Below are 23,763 nucleotides of genomic sequence, written 5' to 3' on the forward strand. Positions count from 1 at the left end.
TCACATAGTTCCCCTGGACCTCCACCCTTGCACTTATGGTCACATAGTTCCCCTGGACTTCCACCCTTGCACTATGGTCACATAGTTCCCCTGGACCTTCACCCTTTCACTTATGGTCACATAGTTCCCCTGGACCTCTACCCTTGCACTATGGTCATATAGTTCCCCTGGACCTCCACCCTTGCACTTATGGTCACATAGTTCCCCTGGACCTCCACCCTTGCACTATGGTCACATAGTTCCCCTGGACCTTCACCCTTGCACTTATGGTCACATAGTTCCCCTGGACCTCCACCCTTGCACTTATGGTCACATAGTTCCCCTGGACCTCCACCCTTGCACTATGGTCACATAGTTCCCCTGGACCTTCACCCTTGCACTTATGGTCACATAGTTCCCCTGGACCTCCACCCTTGCACTATGGTCACATAGTTCTCCTGGACCTCCACCCTTGCACTTATGGTCACATAGTTCCCCTGGACCTCCACCCTTGCACTATGGTCACATAGTTCCCCTGGACATTCACCCTTGCACTTATGGTCACATAGTTCCCCTGGACCTCCACCCTTGCAATTATGGTCACATAGTTCCCCTGGACCTCCACCCTTGCACTATGGTCTCATAGTTCCCCTGGACATCCACCCTTGCACTTATGGTCACATAGTTCACCTGGACCTCCACCCTTGCACTATGGTCACATAGTTCCCCTGGACCTCCACCCTTGCACTTATGGTCACATAGTTCCCCTGGACCTCCACCCTTGCACTATGGTCACATAGTTCCCCTGGACCTTCACCCTTTCACTTATGGTCACATAGTTCCCCTGGACCTCTACCCTTGCACTATGGTCATATAGTTCCCCTGGACCTCCACCCTTGCACTTATGGTCACATAGTCCCCCTGGACCTCCACCCTTGCACTATGGTCACATAGTTCCCCTGGACCTTCACCCTTGCACTTATGGTCACATAGTTCCCCTGGACCTCCACCCTTGCACTTATGGTCACATAGTTCCCCTGGACCTCCACCCTTGCACTATGGTCACATAGTTCCCCTGGACCTTCACCCTTGCACTTATGGTCACATAGTTCCCCTGGACCTCCACCCTTGCACTATGGTCACATAGTTCTCCTGGACCTCCACCCTTGCACTTATGGTCACATAGTTCCCCTGGACCTCCACCCTTGCACTATGGTCACATACTTCCCCTGGACATTCACCCTTGCACTTATGGTCACATAGTTCCCCTGGACCTCCACCCTTGCAATTATGGTCACATAGTTCCCCTGGACCTCCACCCTTGCACTATGGTCTCATAGTTCCCCTGGACATCCACCCTTGCACTTATGGTCACATAGTTCACCTGGACCTCCACCCTTGCACTATGGTCACATAGTTCCCCTGGACCTCCACCCTTGCACTTATGGTCACATAGTTACCCTGGACCTCCACCCTTGCACTATGGTCACATAGTTCCCCTGGACCTCCACCCTTGCACTTATGGTCACATAGTTACCCTGGACCTCCACCCTTGCACTATGGTCACATAGTCCCCCTGGACCTCCACCCTTGCACTTATGGTCACATAGTTCCCCTGGACCTCCACCCTTGCACTATGGTCACATAGTTCCCCTGGACCTTCACCCTTGCACTTATGGTCACATATTCCGCCTGGACCTCCACCCTTGCACTGTGGTCACATAGTTACCCTGGACCTCCACCCTTGCACTATGGTCACATAGTTCCCCTGGACCTCCACCCTTGCACTTATGGTCACATAGTTCCCCTGGACCTCCACCCTTGCACTATGGTCACATAGTTCCCCTGGACATCCACCCTTGAACTTATGGTCACATAGTTCCCCTGGACCTCCACCCTTGCACTATGGTCACATAGTTCCCCTGGACCTCCACCCTTGCACTTATGGTCACATAGTTCCCCTGGACCTCCACCCTTGCACTATGGTCACATAGTTCCCCTGGACCTCCACCCTTGCACTTATGGTCACATAGTTACCCTGGACCTCCACCCTTGCACTATGGTCACATATTTCCCCTGGACCTCCACCCTTGCACTTATGGTCACATAGTTCCCCTGGACCTCCACCCTTGCACTATGGTCACATAGTTCCCCTGGACTTTCACCCTTGCACTTATGGTCACATAGTTACCCTGGACCTCCACCCTTGCACTATGGTCACATAGTACCCCTGGACTTTCACCCTTGCACTTATGGTCACATAGTTCCCCTGGACCTCCACCCTTGCACTTATGGTCAAATAGTTACCCTGGACCTCCACCCTTGCACTTATGGTCACATAGTTCCCCTGGACCTACACCCTTGCACTTATGGTCACATAGTTCCCCTGGACCTCCACCCTTGCACTATGGTCACATAGTTCCCCTGGACCTCCACCCTTGCACTTATGGTCACATAGTTCCCCTGGACCTCCACCCTTGCACTATGGTCACATAGTTCCCCTGGACCTCCACCCTTGCACTTATGGTCACATAGTTACCCTGGACCTCCACCCTTGCACTATGGTCACATATTTCCCCTGGACCTCCACCCTTGCACTTATGGTCACATAGTTCCCCTGGACCTCCACCCTTGCACTATGGTCACATATTGCCCCTGGACCTCCACCCTTGCACTTATGGTCACATAGTTCCCCTGGACCTCCACCCTTGCACTATGGTCACATAGTTCCCCTGGAACTCCACCCTTGCACTTATGGTCACATAGTTCCCCTGGATCTCCACCCTTGCACTATGGTCACATTGTTCCCCTGGACCTCCACCCTTGCACTTATGGTCACATAGTTACCCTGGACCTCCACCCTTGCACTATGGTCACATAGTTCCCCTGGACCTCCACCCTTGCACTTATGGTCACATAGTTACCCTGGACCTCCACCCTTGCACTATGGTCACATATTTCCCCCTGGACCTCCACCCTTGCACTTATGGTCACATAGTTCCCCTGGACCTCCACCCTTGCACTATGGTCACATAGTTCCCCTGGACCTTCACCCTTGCACTTATGGTCACATATTTCCCCTGGACCTCCACCCTTGCACTATGGTCATATAGTTCCCCTGGACCTCCACCCTTGCACTTATGGTCACATAGTTCCCCTGGATCTCCACCCTTGCACTATGGTCACATTGTTCCCCTGGACCTCCACCCTTGCACTTATGGTCACATGGTTCCCCTGGACCTCCACCCTTGCACTATGGTCACATAGTTCCCCTGGACCTCCACCCTAGCACTATGGTCACATAGTTCCCCTGGACCTCCACCCTTGCACTATGGTCACATATTTCCCCTGGACCTCCACCCTTGCACTATGGTCATATAGTTCCCCTGGACCTCCACCCTTGCACTTATGGTCACATAGTTCCCCTGGACCTCCACCCTTGCACTTATGGTCACATAGTTCCCCTGGACCTCCACCCTTGCACTATGGTCACATTGTTCCCCTGGACCTCCACCCTTGCACTTATGGTCACATAGTTCCCCTGGACCTCCACCCTTGCACTATGGTCACATTGTTCCCCTGGACCTTCACCCTTGCACTTATGGTCACATATTTCCCCTGGACCTCCACCCTTGCACTATGGTCATATAGTTCCCCTGGACCTCCACCCTTGCACTTATGGTCACATAGTTCCCCTGGACCTCCACCCTTGCACTTATGGTCACATAGTTACCCTGGACCTCCACCCTTGCACTATGGTCACATAGTTCCCCTGGACCTCCACCCTTGCACTATGGTCACATAGTTCCCCTGGACCTCCACCCTTGCACTTATGGTCACATAGTTACCCTGGACCTCCACCCTTGCACTATGGTCACATAGTCCCCCTGGACCTCCACCCTTGCACTTATGGTCACATAGTTCCCCTGGACCTCCACCCTTGCACTATGGTCACATAGTTCCCCTGGACCTTCACCCTTGCACTTATGGTCACATATTCCCCCTGGACCTCCACCCTTGCACTGTGGTCACATAGTTACCCTGGACCTCCACCCTTGCACTATGGTCACATAGTTCCCCTGGACCTCCACCCTTGCACTTATGGTCACATAGTTCCCCTGGACCTCCACCCTTGCACTATGGTCACATAGTTCCCCTGGACATCCACCCTTGAACTTATGGTCACATAGTTCCCCTGGACCTCCACCCTTGCACTATGGTCACATAGTTCCCCTGGACCTCCACCCTTGCACTTATGGTCACATAGTTCCCCTGGACCTCCACCCTTGCACTATGGTCACATAGTTCCCCTGGACCTCCACCCTTGCACTTATGGTCACATAGTTACCCTGGACCTCCACCCTTGCACTATGGTCACATATTTCCCCTGGACCTCCACCCTTGCACTTATGGTCACATAGTTCCCCTGGACCTCCACCCTTGCACTATGGTCACATAGTTCCCCTGGACTTTCACCCTTGCACTTATGGTCACATAGTTACCCTGGACCTCCACCCTTGCACTATGGTCACATAGTTCCCCTGGACTTTCACCCTTGCACTTATGGTCACATAGTTCCCCTGGATCTCCACCCTTGCACTATGGTCACATTGTTCCCCTGGACCTCCACCCTTGCACTTATGGTCACATGGTTCCCCTGGACCTCCACCCTTGCACTATGGTCACATAGTTCCCCTGGACCTCCACCCTAGCACTATGGTCACATAGTTCCCCTGGACCTCCACCCTTGCACTTATGGTCACATAGTTCCCCTGGACCTCCACCCTTGCACTATGGTCACATAGTTCCCCTGGACCTCCACCCTTGCACTTATGGTCACATAGTTACCCTGGACCTCCACCCTTGCACTATGGTCACATATTTCCCCTGGACCTCCACCCTTGCACTTATGGTCACATAGTTCCCCTGGACCTCCACCCTTGCACTATGGTCACATATTTCCCCTGGACCTCCACCCTTGCACTTATGGTCACATAGTTCCCCTGGACCTCCACCCTTGCACTATGGTCACATAGTTCCCCTGGACCTCCACCCTTGCACTTATGGTCACATAGTTCCCCTGGATCTCCACCCTTGCTCTATGGTCACATTGTTCCCCTGGACCTCCACCCTTGCACTTATGGTCACATAGTTACCCTGGACCTCCACCCTTGCACTATGGTCACATAGTTCCCCTGGATCTCCACCCTTGCACTTATGGTCACATAGTTACCCTGGACCTCCACCCTTGCACTATGGTCACATATTTCCCCCTGGACCTCCACCCTTGCACTTATGGTCACATAGTTCCCCTGGACCTCCACCCTTGCACTATGGTCACATAGTTCCCCTGGACCTTCACCCTTGCACTTATGGTCACATATTTCCCCTGGACCTCCACCCTTGCACTATGGTCATATAGTTCCCCTGGACCTCCACCCTTGCACTTATGGTCACATAGTTCCCCTGGATCTCCACCCTTGCACTATGGTCACATTGTTCCCCTGGACCTCCACCCTTGCACTTATGGTCACATGGTTCCCCTGGACCTCCACCCTTGCACTATGGTCACATAGTTCCCCTGGACCTCCACCCTAGCACTATGGTCACATAGTTCCCCTGGACCTCCACCCTTGCACTATGGTCACATATTTCCCCTGGACCTCCACCCTTGCACTATGGTCATATAGTTCCCCTGGACCTCCACCCTTGCACTTATGGTCACATAGTTCCCCTGGACCTCCACCCTTGCACTTATGGTCACATAGTTCCCCTGGACCTCCACCCTTGCACTATGGTCACATTGTTCCCCTGGACCTCCACCCTTGCACTTATGGTCACATGGTTCCCCTTGACCTTCACCCTTCTGTCGTGAGCGCAACAGATGACGCTCGGGATAGTTCGTCCACAACTTTTTTCTTCCTTTGCTCACAAAAATCTGGCACAATCTTATCGTTGAAGTTGGTGCGTGACGGGATGTCGTAATGTGGCTGAAGCCCTTTCAGCATGTGTTTAAAACCCTCGTTTTGCACAATGGAGTCTGCACCTATAAACACACCGATTACATGTCACGGGGCGTTCAAGTTTCTCCGTTACGCCGCTCGCCATTACCACGCTGTGCGAACAACTATTTTTTTTTTTTTCATAAATCAGACCGCGGATCACGTGTGTGCCGAACCGAAGATATTGATCCGACTGGATCACGGATCAATGTTGATCCGTTGCACCACTAATGCCTCGGTGTGCATTGTTTACAAAACGTGCGCTACTTAATATGTCCGTGTCGTTCCTTACATCTCCGAACCGAAACCCACGTACCGAATCTGTTCAATACAAATACACATACTGTTACACCCCTACCTAAAAGTCATTCCTGCAATCCATACTAGTGTGCTGCTCTCCCTCTGAATAAGTCATACACACACAGGAAATAATGTACCACATGCCAGCCTCCACGCAGTAGTACTAGTGATGAGCTCCCCCTGCTGGTGGACAATTAGTCCTTTTCACATTCATTTTTAGAGACGAGTCTGCTCTAAAAAAGAATGAGCACAGTCAACATGTTGGCCAAAAAAGATGACATCTGTTTTGCTTTCATTTAGATAGTGTCGCCAAAATTAGACCAGGATGAAGTGATCATATTATTGACTAGTCCTTCAAAAGATAACTTGTTTATCTCATTATTAATAGTAATAATGGCTTAGATTAATTTTGTACGTTTCCAGACACTCAAATTGCGTTAGAGTGAGAACTGAGAAGGCATCATTCATGCAGTCCACACATTCAATGTGGTAAGGTACATTTAATTATAATAATGATAATAATAATAGTAATGATAATAATAATAATAATAATAATAATAATAATAATAATAATAATAATAATAATAATAATAATAATAATAACTGGATGTAGCAATTCCTGAAGGAATTGTGTGTGCATGCTCCAATGCTGAAGTTGAACTTAAATGCTGAAAGAATGTAGTATGAATGTAAGAATAGTTTGAATGTTGAAGAGTTGGAATTTCCAGGAAAACTGGAATTTGGTTTAAAACTTGGGAACATGTTAGTTTGAATGCCCAGGATGAGTGGATTGTGTAATGTTGTAATGGTTTGTATAGGTTCATATCAATGGTAACTTCCTGGAATTTTGGGAAAAGCGGGATTTTTGGAAAATGATGAAGAGCATAAACAAGTTGAATTGGTTAATGTTGCAATTGTTTAAATTTGTCAAGAAATGTTGAAGCAGTAACAGTTTTTTAATTCAAAAATGGCATTACGGAATTTCGTGAAAACCGGGAATTTTTCAAATTCTTAAACCAACTTGTTTTTTGGTCCTGACTAAGAGGAATGTTTTGACAGTTGAACGGTTTAAATGGGTTGAACAATGTGAAAGGAGTCATCGCAGTATAGAGGGTTGGAATTAAGGTTTGAAAAATAAAGGAATTCCTGGAAATGTGTTGAACGTGGAAACATGGTTGTTTGAATTTCCAAGATGATTTGAATGTGTTGAAGGTGGAATGGTTTGAATGGGTTGAAAAATGTGGGAATTGTGGAAGTTAGAACAATTTATAATTCATTTTGAATGGGGAAAATGTCCCTAACAACTGGGAATTTTAGGAAATCCGTGAATATTTTTAAATAAGTGTTGAAAGGGAGCACACAGTTCTTGAACAGGCTGAATATTTAGAAGTCGGGACGGTTTGAATCGGATTAAAAATATGGGAGTTGTTGAACTTTAATTTATTACATTTCAATGGGAATTTCATGGAAATTTGGGAATTTCATGGAAATTTGGGAATTTCGGTAAAAGCGAGATTTTGGGGAAAATTGTGAATGTTCTGAACGGTGAGTGTTGGACTTTTTCAAATCGATTGAGAAATGTTGAAACAGTAACATTTTTAATTGAGAAATGGTATTATTAAATTCCTGGAGTTTCGTGAAAACCGGGAATTTTTCTAAGTACGAAAAAATTTATTTTTTTTCCTGATTGAGGATGGAACGGTTGAAAAATGTGGAAACAGTCGTCACCAGAAAAAAGGGTCAAGAAAGGGTTTGAAAAAATGGGAATTCCTGGAATTTCTTTGAATTTGGAAAAATGATTGAATGTCCAGGATTGGTGGAATATGTTGAATGTGGAATGGTTTGAATCAGTTGAAAAATGTGTAAATGGTAGAATTTTGAAAACATCCCAATTGATTTTGAATAGGAAATATTACTAGATAGTACTTTATTGATTCCTTCAGGAATAGTAAATATTACTAAGCAATTATGTATTCTTGTTTGAAGGTAGTTTAGTGGCTAGCTTAGCTATTAGCCTGCCCGTCCTTTGTGTGTAACATATTTAGCCTTGTTCTACTGTCCTTCTGTGATAATAGTAATTGTAAGAAATGTAATGTATTTGCTGCAGTGGAGGATGGTTGAACGTGTGATGTGAGAAGATAAAGTTAGCTGTCATGACAACTAATTCCTTTGGTCGGCCAACCGAACATCAAAAATACAAATCAGCGGTTAACAATCTGGATGTTTGGGGTCTTTGTGAGTGGAAACAATTGTATTATGTCCTATACTAAATCAGAGTTTTAAGGTTTGATGAACACGATGGCCTTGTCGTACGAAGTTTAGTTTCTACACAGTTTGGGGATTATAAGTATGTAAGTAAAAATGCATCTGTTCTTTTGTGTCAGTTTTGATCAAGTAAACTCCTATTTGTTAAACCTTCTTACAAGTTTAAAACGATCGCAATGCTAATTTTTGTTAGACTGTCAATGTGGTCGTCCATTGTACTGTATGTTGGCATTAAGCTAGTGGCGCAAAAGCCAACTTTTATACTGTATGGTTGTATTGTGATGTGTCTTCTTGTCCCTTTTCATTTACCATGAATTGAATAACGTGGACCTCGACTTAAACAAGTTGAAAAACCTGTTTAAAAAAACACCCGAATGGTGTTACCATTTAGTGGTCAATTGTACGGGATATGTACTGCACTGTGCAATCTACTAATAAAAGTCTCAATCAATCAAACAAACAGGGGGGCGGAAGGCGGGGTACACCCTGGAAAATTCCATAAAACCTTTAAACTATTTTTTAAAATGTTATCCTAAGTAAAAATGTATCCTCCAGTTTGTGGCTATTATAAGGCATATTTCCTGAGGATATGCATTTTTACAGCATGTTTTAAAGAGATAACATTCTGTGGATATTGTATTGATCAACTAATTCTTATTTAGGGGGCTTAGTGAGCGGAATAGAGGCGCTCCCATTGACTCCATTGTTAGAATTAGGATAACTAAGGTTTTGCTAACTTTTGCTTAGGAATTAGAATACATGAATGAATGAATGGGTTTATTTGGAGCCATGCAAACAAAACAAGAGAATGACATAAAATACAAAAGAAATATATAGATACATTATTTTTACACCTACATTGAAAACATTACATGTGCCTAATCTTTTGTGGATGTCAAGATTGGCTCAAAAGGGAGTGGGAAGAAGTAAACTTATTAGGTCCCACCCCTATACATATAATATATATATATACAATATATAATACAATAATATATATAATATAATTCAATTCAGTGGTTGCTGCTATATATTGTCTATATAAAATACATTTAAATTCACACACACTTACATATATACATATGTACACACACATATACACACACACATATATACAATTTATATATATATATATACATATATATATATATATATATATATATATACATATACATAAACATATATATATATATATATATATATGCACATATACACATACACACACAATCACATACATACACACATGCATATACCCAAAATACACACACACACACACACACACACACACACACACCTATATAAATACAATATATATAATCCATCCATCCATCCATCCATTTTCTACCGCTTATTCCCTTTCGGGGTCGCGGGGGGGCGCTGGCGAGTATATATAATATACACTTTTGTCTAAACATTATTAACAGTTTATGGTGCCTATGGGAACAAGCTTTCATTTTGACTGTGATATTAGTGGTTAATAGTGGATCTGTGGCTGTGGAGCTATTGCCCCTGATCAACAGGACCCGAGGACCACTCTTGCTATGTGTCCTATGCTGTGCATTAAAAGAGACGAGGGGAGCCCCCTACCAGAGGAGTTATCCACAAACATAAGATCCCCCACTCGCCTGCCCTGTACTCCAGATAGTGTACCCAAATCCCTTTTCTTAGTTCCCATCGGCACCAATTCTTTAGTCAGAATTCATATTTGTTTTTACATTTGCAGAAAATTAGTATTACTGAAATTGCATATAGTATTGTTTGTGTACACACACACACACACACACACACACACACACGCACACACACAATTCAATGTATTCCTCTCATTGATACTAATTCATATAGTTTAACTAGTTGGGTGATGTCATAGAAGTAATAATAATAATGATAATATCAACAATGACTAAACAATAATAATATCGATAATGATAACAATAATAATAACAATATGAACAATAGCAATAGCAATGACAATAAATGATGACAATAATACATATAAAATAATGAAGATGATGATAATAACAACAATAATAATAATAATAACAATAATCATTATTAGCCAGTGATGGAGTTTAACACTTAGGCATCCATGTTCACATTCCTATACATTGCCCATACCATTTTTTTGTATCTTGTTTTGAACTGATGGACATTTGAACATTGCTTGAGCCCCACATCCAATCCGTTCCAAAGTTTCACTCCACACACAGACACACACAAACTTTTCCTGGTAGTTCTTACTGTTGGAATATTAAAGATAATACACCCCCTTAGATTATGAACTCCTTCTCTGTGTTTGAAATGTATTTGAATATTGGCAGGTAGAACCTTTTTGTTTGCTTTAAATAATAATTGAGCTGTATTAAAATCAACTAAATCAGGCAGTTTTAATAATTTAGATTGTAAAAATAAAATATTTGTGTGATCACAATATCCCACCTTGTGTAGAATTCTTATTGCACGTTTTGGGATTGTAACCAGGGGTTACATAAAAAATAAAAACATGTTATTATCTTACATAAGGATTGTGAATGATATAGGCATAGTTAAACTAAAAATCAGATCCCCTTTGATGATTTTTCTACATCCTGTGAACTGTTTGATGCTGTGGTGAAAGTGAGAACATAAATACATGTCAGGAAAATGCAAATTTCAGCAAAAATTAATGGCAAACTTTTTAAAACCTGGTTAAAGATTGTAGGTAGTAAACCCAGAGAGGCATGTGTATGTTGTAAAATTATGTTAGGATTAGCTTTATTGTTTGGGTTTGGGGGTCCCCGTCATGGGGGCCGCCCCTGGCCCAGCTCTGACTTGTTCCACCACTGGTCATTGTGATTATATTATATATTCCAAATGTCATGTTCTTGTTATTAATCAAATATAGTGTTAGTAAACGTTTGAGAGTAAGAAGTCAACAAACCTGTTCTGTGTAACACAACTTGATGTTTCGTGAAAAGAACGTCCAGTAGTTGATTGTTTTCCTCCTTTGTTCTAGAAAGTTCCGCCTCGTATTCTGCTACCGTTCTTTCTAACACTACAAATATTTCTTCAACGGCAGCAGTTAGTCGCTGATCCACCAACGCTCTCAACATTTGTAATGTAGACATTTTCACACAATCACAACACTTTACTCTCACACTTGATCTCTACTTAGCGATGTGTTGATAACTTCTTTGTCTTCTGTTAGTAGCTAACAGGCTAAGGTAATTAGCGAGTTAAGCTAACTAACAAACAAAGATAGCACGAGAAGCGGCACAGTGCTTCTAGCGCATCGAGACGATTTCATCCTTAAATAAAGAATCAAAGATGTATGTTATACGACGTAAATATTTCAAACTGGAGAACAAATAATAAGACTGACTTATTAGCGTCCTGCTCGCCGCTTTCTGCGTCGATGTGCTTTCACGACAGTTAGCACACTTGACGTTACAAGGCAGTACTACTCTGTTCTGCCGCCTTCCTTTTTTTTTTATAAACCTTTATTTTTAAAACTGCAACATTTAGAAATAATCGATAAATAATAATAATCAACATAAGTACAAAGACAGTACAAATCAGCGCCAGGTGGTTATAAACTCAATAGTGTAACTAAAATAGAATACTATGTACCAGATTTGAGCTTTATGGAGCTATTACCATTGCATTTCAAAGTTTTCATTGTTTTGCAGAAAAAATTGCCGAAGCCAAATGTGTCAAGTGTCTTGAAGATACATTCATATGTTTTCTCTTCGTCCACTCGTCTATGACGTCATTCCCAGCTTCCGTCGTAAACGGAAGGCAGCAGTGTGCCAACTGTCGTGAAAGCACGTCGACGCAGAAAGCCGCGAGCAGGACGCTACTAAGTCAGCCTTATTATTTGTTCTCCAGTTTGAAATATTTACGTCGTATAAAATACATCTTTGATTCTTTAGTAAAGGATAAAGTCGTATCGGTGCGCTAGAAGCACTGTGCCGCTTCTCGTGCTATCTTTGTTTGTTAGTTAGCTTAGCTCGCTAATTACCTTAGCTTGTTAGCTGCTAACAGAAGACACAGAAGTTATCAACTCATCGCTAAGTAGAGATCAAGTGTGAGAGTAAAGTGTTGTGATTGTGTGAAAATGTCTAAATTACAAATGTTGAGAGCGTTGGTGGATCAGCGACTAACTGCTGCCGTTGAAGAAATATTTGTAGTGTTAGAAAGAACGATAGCAGAATACGAGGCGAAACTTTCTAGAACAAAAGAGGAAAACAATCAACTACTGGACGCTGTTTTCAAGAAACATCAAGTTGTGTTACACAGAACAGGTTTGTTTGCTTCTTACTCTCAAATATTTACTAACTTTATATTTGATTGTTAGTAAGAAAATGACATTTGGTATAATTGAAGTGAGTGGAGTAGCCTTGTCAAGTGAAAGTAAACAATCTGGCATGCAAATGAAAGAAGATTCATGGAACAGAGTAATAACTAAAGAACAACATGGATAATCAACTGAAAACAGTCCTAGGTTTTGTTACAGAGGTAGTCCAGCAAAGCAAAACGACAGCAAGCGTTAAAGTGTCCGTTTGCGACTTGCTTAAAGTTTTTTTGTTTTTTTTTAACCTAGAAATATAACTACATCATCACTGAAGTGCTTATGTTACTATTAGTGGTTTAACAAAATGTATACACATTTTTAAATGTCCATTTTCTTTCACAATGACTAACTGAGATAGGCTCCAGTGACCCCGAAAGGGACAAGTGGTAGAAAAAGGATAATTATATTGAATAAAAATGGATAGGAATTAGTTTGGCGTTCATGGTTGTCACTTACTGCTGTCTCGTACACACACTGGGAGCGTGTGCACGTACACAGAAACAGTCCAGGAGAAGCAACTAACACTTTGTAGTCATGTTGTTCCTGTCATGATAGAATATACATTCAGTGATAACTAGGGATGTACGCTTTGCTTTTTCACTCGAGCACTGGTGCTACTAAATGAAAACATTTAGATAGCACAGGAAAACAATTAGAAGTAATATGAAGTGTTCTAAATAACAATTATAATATTAGCACTCAAACAACATACACAGTAATACACATGTGCACTCATACAAATAAGACCACATTTAGCTTTTTATAGCCAAGTAATACTATAAAAGTAAAGTCCACTACCATGTATCAGTAACATAACATGACTGACAGCACATGCATTTACATTACTGATCATAATGCCACTTATACAAATGCCAGAATGAGCAGTGACGCTGATAGTTTTTCAATGTAGTCAGTCCCCAGGAACGTTGATTTGTTTAAAGTCTGTAAAAAAAAAACAGATAATGTTAAAACAATGTCTAAAAGGCAAACATTTATCCATGAAAGCAGAATATCATCTACTATACATGGCTTTTACCACAAAATGACTTCACTACACACATACATCACATGTACACGCACATTAGCTTTGTGTGTTGATCTAATGCAGGGGTCGGCAACCTTCAGCCTACAAAGAGCCATTTTAGCCCATTTCCCTCCAAATAAAACCCACCTGGAGCCACAAACTCTGTTAGATTCCTAAAATGACGATAACACCAGTCTTGTTACACGTGTGCTATAGGATTTATGAAATCAAACACATATTTGATTTATTTCTGGGTATAACAAAGCAAATCATCAAATTATTTTGAACTTTAGAAACTAAATACACTCTTCCTTTCCTTATTAATGAATTCAAATTTAAAAATCTACTCATTCCAATGTTCTGAAGGCATACAACTGTGGCATATTCATTTGACAAACAATTAAAAACAACTACCTAGTCATCAACAAAAACAGCAAATTAATAAAAATGTAAGTAGAGGTGAGGTAGCGACTTGTCTAGGGTGTACTCCGCCTTCCGTCCGATTATAGCTGAGATAGGCACCGGCGCCGCCCGCTACCCCAAAGGGAATAAGCTGTACAAAATGGATGGATAAGTAAATAAAATGTTTCTCTTTGTTGATCTGTCCATTGCTAGGGGTTGACTGCTAAAAACAATACAATTGCATGGCAGCAAGAGATGTCGCATAAGGGCTGTGACATACATTTACATCGACAATATATTCAAATGTGTTTTATTTTCCTATGACAAGATCCCATAACTCTCCAAAAAACAAGTGTTAAATTCAATGAACTAACTAAATAAAATGAAATATATTAGATCAAGTAACCATTATTTGTTGACATTCGGTTTCAAAGCCAAAGGGAGCCACGGCAGAGGCATGAAAGAACCGCATGCGGCTCCAGAGCTGCGGGTTGCAGACCCCTGATCTAACGGTAGCTATCATAATAAGATAATTGTTATAAGATATTGTAAGTAATATAGACGCTAAAATGTTCTGTTAAACCACACATGTTAACATCTGTCCTTTGGTGTGTGTGTGTGTGTGTGTGTGTGTGTGTGTGTGTGTGTGTGTGTGTGTGTGTGTGTGTGTGTGTGTGTGTGTGTGTGTGCGTGTGTGCGTGTGTGCGGGTGTGTGGGTGTGTGTGTGCGTGTACGTGTGTGTATGTGTGTGTGTGTGTGCCCACTGTAAGAAGTCTTTCTAACGAGTTAAATGACTAAATGCCAGAAGCAGCATGTATGTGCAGACGTCGTTTGAGCAACAGAGAAAGACATTCAAAGTATTTTTCATCCCCGCCAACGGACTATATTTCCTTTCCGCACGTCCCCTTAAAGTTAAAACACCATCGACGTGGAGCAGTGAAAACGTGGCTTTATTTACCATCACGTTAATATCTTTTGTTGTTGAAATGAAATCCACGGTGACTGGCTAATTGTTTGAGTAGAAGCAACGCAAGAGGGTTAATGCTGTGTGCACATGGCTAAAATGATAAATGGGTTGTACTTGTATAGCGCTTTTCTACCTTCAAGGTACTCAAAGCGCTTTGACACTACTTCCACATTTACCCATTCACACACACATTCCACACTGATGGAGGGAGCTGCCATGCAAGGCGCCAACCAGCACCCATCAGGAGCAAGGGTGAAGTGTCTTGCTCAGGACACAACGGACGTGACGAGGTTGGTACTAGGTGGGATTTGAACCAGGGCCCCTCGGGTTGCGCACGGCCATGTAGCTTACCACCATCATGTGTAAATGTGGAGTGAATGAATGAAGGGCTCTCACTTCTCTGTGAGCGTTTTGAGTGTCTAGTACAGAGCTGGGGGAATATTTTGACTCTGGGGCCATTTTGAGAGAAAAATGTGCCAAGGTGTATGTGTGTATAAATAATATATACACATTTATCTGTAAATACCTGCTGTACAGTATGTGTGTTTGGATCCCTTTTTTCAGGAGCATTAATACCGAAATAATTCTAAAAAAGTTATGACAGACCACATCATAATAACTTAAATGCAATTTAAAAATTTTTTGCTGAATGGTACACTGAAAATGTACATTAAAATAAAGAAAGTGGGATTAACAATATTAGCTATGAACAATAAAACACCAAATTTTAACATATATACATCGCTCCTCTTTTACTTCTCAAACGATAGACGATCAAGGAAAAACACAACAAAAATGTAACAAACAGCAAAATGTGAATGCGAAGTGTAATAAACAACTACAATATGATATACTATCAATTTTATGCAGAAATGTGTTGTCCAAATTTTCTTCCTTATCTCTTCCTGACACATGAGTTTTGGACTGGCTGCTCTGAAAACAAATCTCTTTGTTCCTGGTCGGAACTGCTGTGACGTATATTACCGTAATTCTCGTACAACACTCGAAAGAGCAGATTTCAACCATGTAATTACTTTCTATAGTTCAAGACTTACGGTCATTTAAAAAACAGCACCGCACATCATAATGGCGGCTGCAGTTTTGATTTTAAAGGTCTAAAAAAATTATGAAAAACGTCCAGCGGGCCGGATTGAAAATCTTAATGGCCACATGTGGCCCACGGGTCGTATTTTACCCAGGTCTGGTTTAGTATTTAGGAAATTGCTATAAAGATCTAATCCATTATTATTATTATTAATGATTCAGTTCAGCTGCTGTCGCTACACATTATCGTCAGTGCTAAATGATGACGAATAAGGAAGCAACACCAAACAAAAGTTCGTTACATAACAATATTTTCTTCTCAAAGTCACTCACAAGGTGTCATTTTGAAGTGAATACACTTTTCTCACGACGAGTCACGGCCGTGTTTTATCAACCGTCCTCCTAGCGATGCATTAATCCACAGGCCAATTACTACACACACACATACATTGGTAGCAGAACACTCAATATGGCTCCTGGTCCATCACTCAAATACGTCCGTGTGCAACATGAACACAAAACATTCCTATTGTACCTGCAAACTCACATAACATGCTAATTGATTGTATTAATTTATGTAATATACTTGATATTACGTACATGTAAAAGGTATGTGCTGCCATACATAAATATTATTTCCAGCTGAGTGTAATTATAATGAATAGAACCCCATATATACTATATATATATATATATATATATATATATATATATATATATATATACACACACACAGTGGGGCCAGAAAAAAAATTTAGTCAGCCACAGAGTGTGCAAGTTCTCCCACTTAAAATGATGACAGAGGTCTGTAATTTTCATAATAGGTACACTTCAATTGTGAGAGACAGAATGTGAAAAAAATCCAAGAATTCACATTGTAGGAATTTTAAATAATTTATTTGTAAATTATGGTGGATAATAAGTATTTGGTCAACCATTCAAAGCTCTGGATGGAAGGAGGTTTTGACCTAAAATCTCACGATACACGGCCCCATTCATTCTTTCCTTAACACGGATCAATCGTCCTGTCCCCTTAGCAGAAAAACAACCCCAAAGTATGATGTTTCCACCCCCATGCTTCACAGTAGGTGTGGTGTTCTTGGGATGCAACTCAGTATTCTTCTTCCTCCAAACACGACAAGTTGAGTTTATACCAAAATGGATACATGGATGATACAGCAGAGGATTGGGAGAATGTCATGTGGTCAGATGAAACCAAAATAGAACTTTTTGTTAAAAACTCAACTCTTCGTGTTTGGAGGAAGAACAATACTGAGTTGCATCCCAAGAACACCATACCTACTGTGAAGCATGGGGGTGGAAACCTCATGCTTTGGGGCTGTTTTTCTGCTAAGGGGACGAACTTGCATTCGCTGGACAGAACCAATACCAGCACTTTTTCCCCAACCTGGAACTCTCGGAGTGTGGCACCTCTGTTATATGTTCTTGCTTGTTCTCTCTGGGCTTTTCCCATATGTTCTCCTACCATTGGCCAGATTTTGGAGACTTTTCCTAAATTTCCGTCCCACTTTTGCTGGTTCAATCCTGGGTGCCTTTTGGTCTTTCCCGCTGCGGGACTTGTGGAACTCCATTCTGGGTATGATTTTTAACCAATTTTAGACTTTTTCAGACTTTACCTCAATTTATCTCCCACTTTCGCTGGTTCACTCCTGGGTGCCTCTTGGTCATTCCCGGGACCCCGGGGCTCGTGCAGCTTGCTGCGGGACTTGTGGAACTCCATTCTGGATATGATTTTTAACCTTTTTTCTGACTTTTTCCGACTTTTCCTCAATTTGTCCCCCACTTGCGCTGGTTCACTCCTGGGTGCCTTTTGGTCATTCCCGGAAGCCCCGGGGCTTGTGCAGCTCGCTGCAGGACTTGTGGAACTCCATTCTGGGTATGATTTTTAACCCGTTTTGCACTTTTTCCGACTTTACCTCAATTTGTCTCCCACCTTCGCTGGTTCACTGCTGGGTGCCTTTTGGTCATTCCCGGGGGGCCCGGGGATCGTGCAGCTCACTGCGGGACTTGTGGAACTCCATTCTGCATCCTCGGTAGGGCTCACATATGGGCAAGGAAAAACTCACCCCAGTGGGACGTCGGTGGCAGTGACTATGCGAAATCTTGGAGAAGACAGCATATGTGGGCAACCCCTTCCCCCCCCTAGGGGACCGAATGCAATGGATGTCGAGCGGATCTAACATGATATTGTGAAAGTCTAATCCATAGTGGATCTAACATAACCATGAGAGTCCACTCCAAAGCCATGGAGGCATCGCGGTTGCGTTCCGGACACGCCCAAGACATGTGGTCCGGGTGTCCACACACATAACATTTCCGCTGTGGGGGCCGACTGGGTCTCTCAGGAGCAGCGCCCTGAGGTCAGGGTGGGGATGGAGATGGCAGTGGCGCTCTTCGGCGGTCGAGGCCTAGCCTCTCTTCCCTGGCGGCTCTGGCCGTTTCCATACGGGTGGCTCTCAGCATTTCCATGCTCACTAGGTGATTCTCTAATAAGGCCACCAACTGCTCCACAGTTGAAGGGCTTACTTGTGCGGCAAACTTCCGGGCATCAGGCGGCAAAGCTCGGATACAGCAGTCTATAACCAGTCGGTCTACGGAGGGGGGGAGGGAGGGGTTTCCTTTGCTCGTTAGGCAACGGTGTGTTAGGCGGAGCAGTGCGACTACCTGCGATCGCGGTGGGTAGGTGGGCTGGAAGGTCCAGTTGTTATATCGTTGAACCCTGGCAGGCAGACTGCACCCTTGGCTGTCGAGAATGGCTTTCTTTAGTTTCTTGAATTCTTGAGCATCCGCCAATGCCAGGTCACTACACACACACTGGGCTTCTCCAGCGAAGAAAGGTGCTAGAATGGATCCCCATTCAGCTACTGGCCACTTCTCCCTGGCCACAGTGCGCTCGAATAAATCTAAATAGGCTTCCACATCATCCTCACCCGATAGTTTAGTTAGGACCGCAGCGAGTGCCAGCGAGTGTGCTAACCACATCTTTAGCAATCTTTTTAACTAGCTCTTGCACCACACTTTGAAGTTCCTCTTGGCTTTTTAACAAAGCACTCAGTGCTTCTGCGTGTGACATTGTGGGAGGTTGGCGTGAATAGGAATGCCTGCATTCTCCACCATATGTGGCACCTGATTCTCCCCAAGACACAGAATTGGGTTTGCGGAAAGCCGAAAAGGGAATTTATTGTACAAGTCTTTGTAGAAAGGGCAGGGTGTGGATGTATCAAAATGAAAGTGTCCATTAACACATGTAAATATCTCCCATCTGCAATGAGGTGGCGACTTGTCCAGGGTGTACCCTGCCTTCCGCCCGATTGTAGCTGAGATAGGCGCCAGCGCCCCCTGCGACCCCGAAAGGGAATAAGCGGTAGAAAATTGGATGGATGGATGGAATATCTCCCATTCGGGGATCTCAATCCTTCACACAGCACACTTCTCTATAAGTCGTAGGTATTTGCCTATCAAACAAGAGAAAACATAATATCAGAAAACATTTCCCTAATAATGTCATTAATGAGGAAATAGTGGATGTCTCACTTACCGCCTGATGCACCTGCCTTGACACAGAGGAGAGCCAGACCTGAATGAGGCAGAGTTAAGAACTGTTTGTAGCTGAGCCCCACCTGGTCGCAGAGCTGGTGGCACTTCATGTGGATTGAGAAGGTACAGGGAAATGTACCGCCCCTCGATGATGCGGCCAAGGTTGGGACATTGTCTTCTGTGTTCCATTCTGCATCCATGTCCTGGCTCCTGCCCTGTGAGGTGCCTACCTGTCAGGCGGTGCTTCAGTGAGACTCCACAATATATATGTAAATGTGTATATGTATGTATGTGTATGTATATATATATATATATATATATATATATATATCCATCCATCCACTTTCTACCGCTTATTCCCTTTTGGGGTCGCGGGGTGCTGGCGCCTAGCTCAGCTACAATCGGGCGGAAGGCGGCGTACACCCTGGACAAGTCGCCACCTCATCGCAGGGCCAACACAGATAGACAGACAACATTCACACTCACATTCACACACTAGGGCCAATTTAGTGTTGCCAATCAACCTATCCCCAGGTGCATTTATATATATATATATATATATATGTGTGTGTGTGTATGTGGAGTTCCACAAGGCTCGGTATTGGGACCTAAGTTATTTATACTTTATTTAAATTATATTTGTTCAGTATCTAATACATTGAAATGTATTATGTTTGCAGATGATACACATGTATATTGTTCAGGAGAAGACTTGAAGGAAGTGTAGAGGTTAATAGAGATTGAGTTAAAAAAAATGGTTTGATATTTATAAGTTATCATTAAATGATGAGAAAACTAAATCTGTGGTGTTTAGTAGTGCAAGGACAAATTGTGAAGCAAAATTTAAATTAAATCAAGTGGAAATTGATAGAGTATATGAAACTAAATTATTGGGAAGAATAATTGAAAACAAATTATGTTAAATATATATATTCTTCGGATTAAAAATCACATTTTTTTTTCATAGTTTGGCCAGGGATGCGATTTATACTCTGGAGCGATTCATGTGTGAAATTATTAACACATTACTGTAAAATATCAAAAAATATTATTTATCTCATTCACGTAAGACACTAGACGTACCGATAGAAGAGGAAGTGGCACATTGTCTACTTTGGAGTTGGCAGAGTTATTTAGAAGCGACACAGAGGAAGTAGATTTCATCGGATTTAGCGATTAGGAGTCACAGATTGTTTGGTAAACGTATAGCATGTTCTATATGTTATAGTTATTTGAATGACACTTACCATAATACGTATGTTACGTTAACATACCAGGCACCTTCTCAGTTGCTTATTTATGCGTTATATAACATACACTTATTCAGCCCGTTTTTCAATATTCTTTATTTATTTTAAATTGCCTGTTAGAGCCATATACTCTTTCTGTTCGTCAAATTCATGACGTCACTAAAGGGTTGCCTGTCTACGCGCCCTATCAAATGTCTATTCTTGGTGTTGAATTTTATCAAATAAACTTTCCCAAAAAATGCGACTTATACCTTCGTGCGACTTTTATGTTTTGTTCTTCCTTCTTTATTTTGTATTTTCGGCCGGTGCGATTTATACTCCAGAGCGATTTATAATCCGAAATATACGGTAAATGGAAAAATATCCAAATGCATTGCTACCCTTTATAAAGTAAAACATGCTGAATTAGACATGTCTGTGTATGTTATATTATTCTTTTATTTTTCCATATTTAACATATTGTGTTGAAGTTTGGGGAAATGTTTATAAAACAAATATAGACCCAATAATTCAACTTAAAAAAAGGGTCATTAAATTAATACACAAAGTGTGCTACTATGTACATACCAATCCATTATTTATGAGTTCTAATGTGTCAACATTTTCAGATATCGTGTTCTTAAATACCTTGGAAATTATATTTTGAGTAAAGCAACAGTCTTCCAGGTTGTATTCTTAGGTTTTTTAAATTAAGAAGAGAAAACTATAATTTACGGGGGATATTGATTTTTGAAATAGGTAAAGTAAGAAGGTATACAACATACAAATGTAGGAGTTAAATGGTAGAACAAGCTCAGTGATGAGGTGAAGACATGTAGTTCTCTCACTGGGTCCATTTATACACTCTCAGTCACATTAATATTGATATTTTACATGTGGGCCAATAGAGAAATGCAAGCTACTTTTGCAGTGTAGCTTGTAGTGTAGCTTGCTACAATTCTCTGAGGATAGCTTAGCTACATTTAATTGAGAGTAACTTGTTGCTTAGCTTACTACATTTTCCGGGTAGCTTGCCCATCACTGTCTATTTGGCCTAGCTCACACGTGAATAGTTTGAATACTGCAAACTTCAATACAGTAACACCTCGTTTATGTTTTATTTTCTGCAGACGTCCAGCAGGTGTCAGCAGAGAGTCATGAAGAGATTCCCTCCAAGCAGCAGGAGTGGAGTTCCAGTGTGGGACAGAAGGAGCTACAGGCCCCCTCCCACATTAAAGAGGAGCAGCTTCATGATGAAGATAAAGCTCAGTCCTTACAGCTGCATCACAGTCAAAGTGAGGAGAACAGAGGGGCGGAGCTTGTAAGTCTGCACATCACAGAAGCTGATGGAGAGCATTGTGAAGATATAAAGTCAGAACCAGACAGCATCTTTGCACCACTGTCAGACATGGACCACATGATGTCAGACTCTTCTGATCACAGTGACCACATCCAAAAACTTTTGGAGGGTAAAAATGACTCTAAAGGTGATACGAGACATCACACTAACAACAAACACTTTGACTGCTCTGAATGTGGGAAATCATTTAGACGGAAGAGTAATGTTACAGTACACATGAGAATACATAATGGAGAGAAACTTTTTACTTGCTCTGTTTGTAAGAAGAGTTTCTCCACAAAGCTTATCATGACCAGACACATGAGAACACATACTGGAGAGAAACCTTTTACTTGCTCTGTTTGTAAGAAGAGTTTCTCCATAAAGGAAAGCATGACTAGACACATGAAAACACACACTGGAGAGAAAGCTTTTACTTGCTCTATTTGTAAGAAGAGGTTTTCCAGAAAGCTAGAAATGTCCACGCACATGAGAAGACATACTGGAGAGAAACCTTTTACTTGCTCTGTTTGTAAGAAAAGTTTCTTCAGAAAGCAGCACATGACCAGACACATGAGAACACACGCTGGAGAGAAACCGTTTCGTTGCACTGTGTGTGTTAAAAGGTTCAGGTTTAGGAATCAGGTCAGTGAGCACAAGTGTGTAACAGTCATGGAAGCTGCAGGGATTTAAAAACACTTAAACAGTGATTGTGCTAAATGTACTTTAAAATCACATCATGTTTAATATGAATGTATATCTGATGTTGCATGTAGTGCTTCTCATCTTCTACTGTTATATGTTGTCCGATGCTTACTTTTTAAGTGTGTGCATATGTAGTTATTATTGTATTCTATTTTCTCATTTGTTTTTATTCCACACATTTTTTCCATTTAATTTTATTGATGTTATTATCCAATTGAAAGAATGAATGAATAAAATTGTTAACAAAACGTGGACTCTGGTCGATGAGCAGCATAATTACGTCATGGGTGTTAACTACTGCAAAACATCAACAAAGAAGAAAAAGGCTGAAGTTAGCAACACATCACTGAACTTTAGAGCCATCGTGAGTGGACTTGGTTGTTTTTATTGTTGCATTTGTACTTATTTCACCTCACATCTTCACTTTTAATCCTCAAGTCTTCTTCAAATATATTGTGTGTGGCTTCTAAGGTTCATGTTTATGATGTGTGTGTAGACGGTCGAAAGGGTTGTTGTCCCTTTGTGGATCCATTTGCTCACTTGCACAGATACATCTTCATCATCATCATTATCAGACGTTACTGGTCCACTACTGGACGAAACCTTAGCATTAATGTTC

General features: G+C 42.0%; 2 protein-coding genes across 4 annotated transcripts in view; one reads left to right on the top strand and one right to left on the bottom strand.

The window, feature by feature from the left end:
• The window catches only part of LOC133545492 (major histocompatibility complex class I-related gene protein-like), a 291,962-nt gene that overhangs the window by 118,866 nt on the left and 149,333 nt on the right, over window positions 1–23,763 (bottom strand). The gene's annotated exons all lie outside the window — the stretch shown is intronic.
• LOC133544962 (zinc finger protein 33B-like) lies at window positions 12,335–23,392 on the top strand. Its single transcript, XM_061890217.1, has 2 exons — window positions 12,335–12,826; window positions 22,231–23,392. The coding sequence occupies exons 1-2, from the start codon at window positions 12,640–12,642 to the stop codon at window positions 23,130–23,132; spliced, it is 1,089 nt and encodes a 362-aa protein (XP_061746201.1). The 5' UTR covers window positions 12,335–12,639; the 3' UTR covers window positions 23,133–23,392.

The sequence above is a fragment of the Nerophis ophidion genome, linkage group LG28 (genome assembly GCF_033978795.1).
Source record: "Nerophis ophidion isolate RoL-2023_Sa linkage group LG28, RoL_Noph_v1.0, whole genome shotgun sequence".
NCBI lineage: Eukaryota > Metazoa > Chordata > Actinopteri > Syngnathiformes > Syngnathidae > Nerophis > Nerophis ophidion.

Coding starts and splice junctions, on each gene's coding strand:
- LOC133544962 (XM_061890217.1), top strand. CDS start 12,640: ATGTCTAAATTACAAATGTTGAGAGCGTTGGTGGATCAGCGACTAACT. Junction 12,827..22,230: donor AGTTGTGTTACACAGAACAG/GTTTGTTTGCTT, acceptor TATTTTCTGCAG/ACGTCCAGCAGGTGTCAGCA.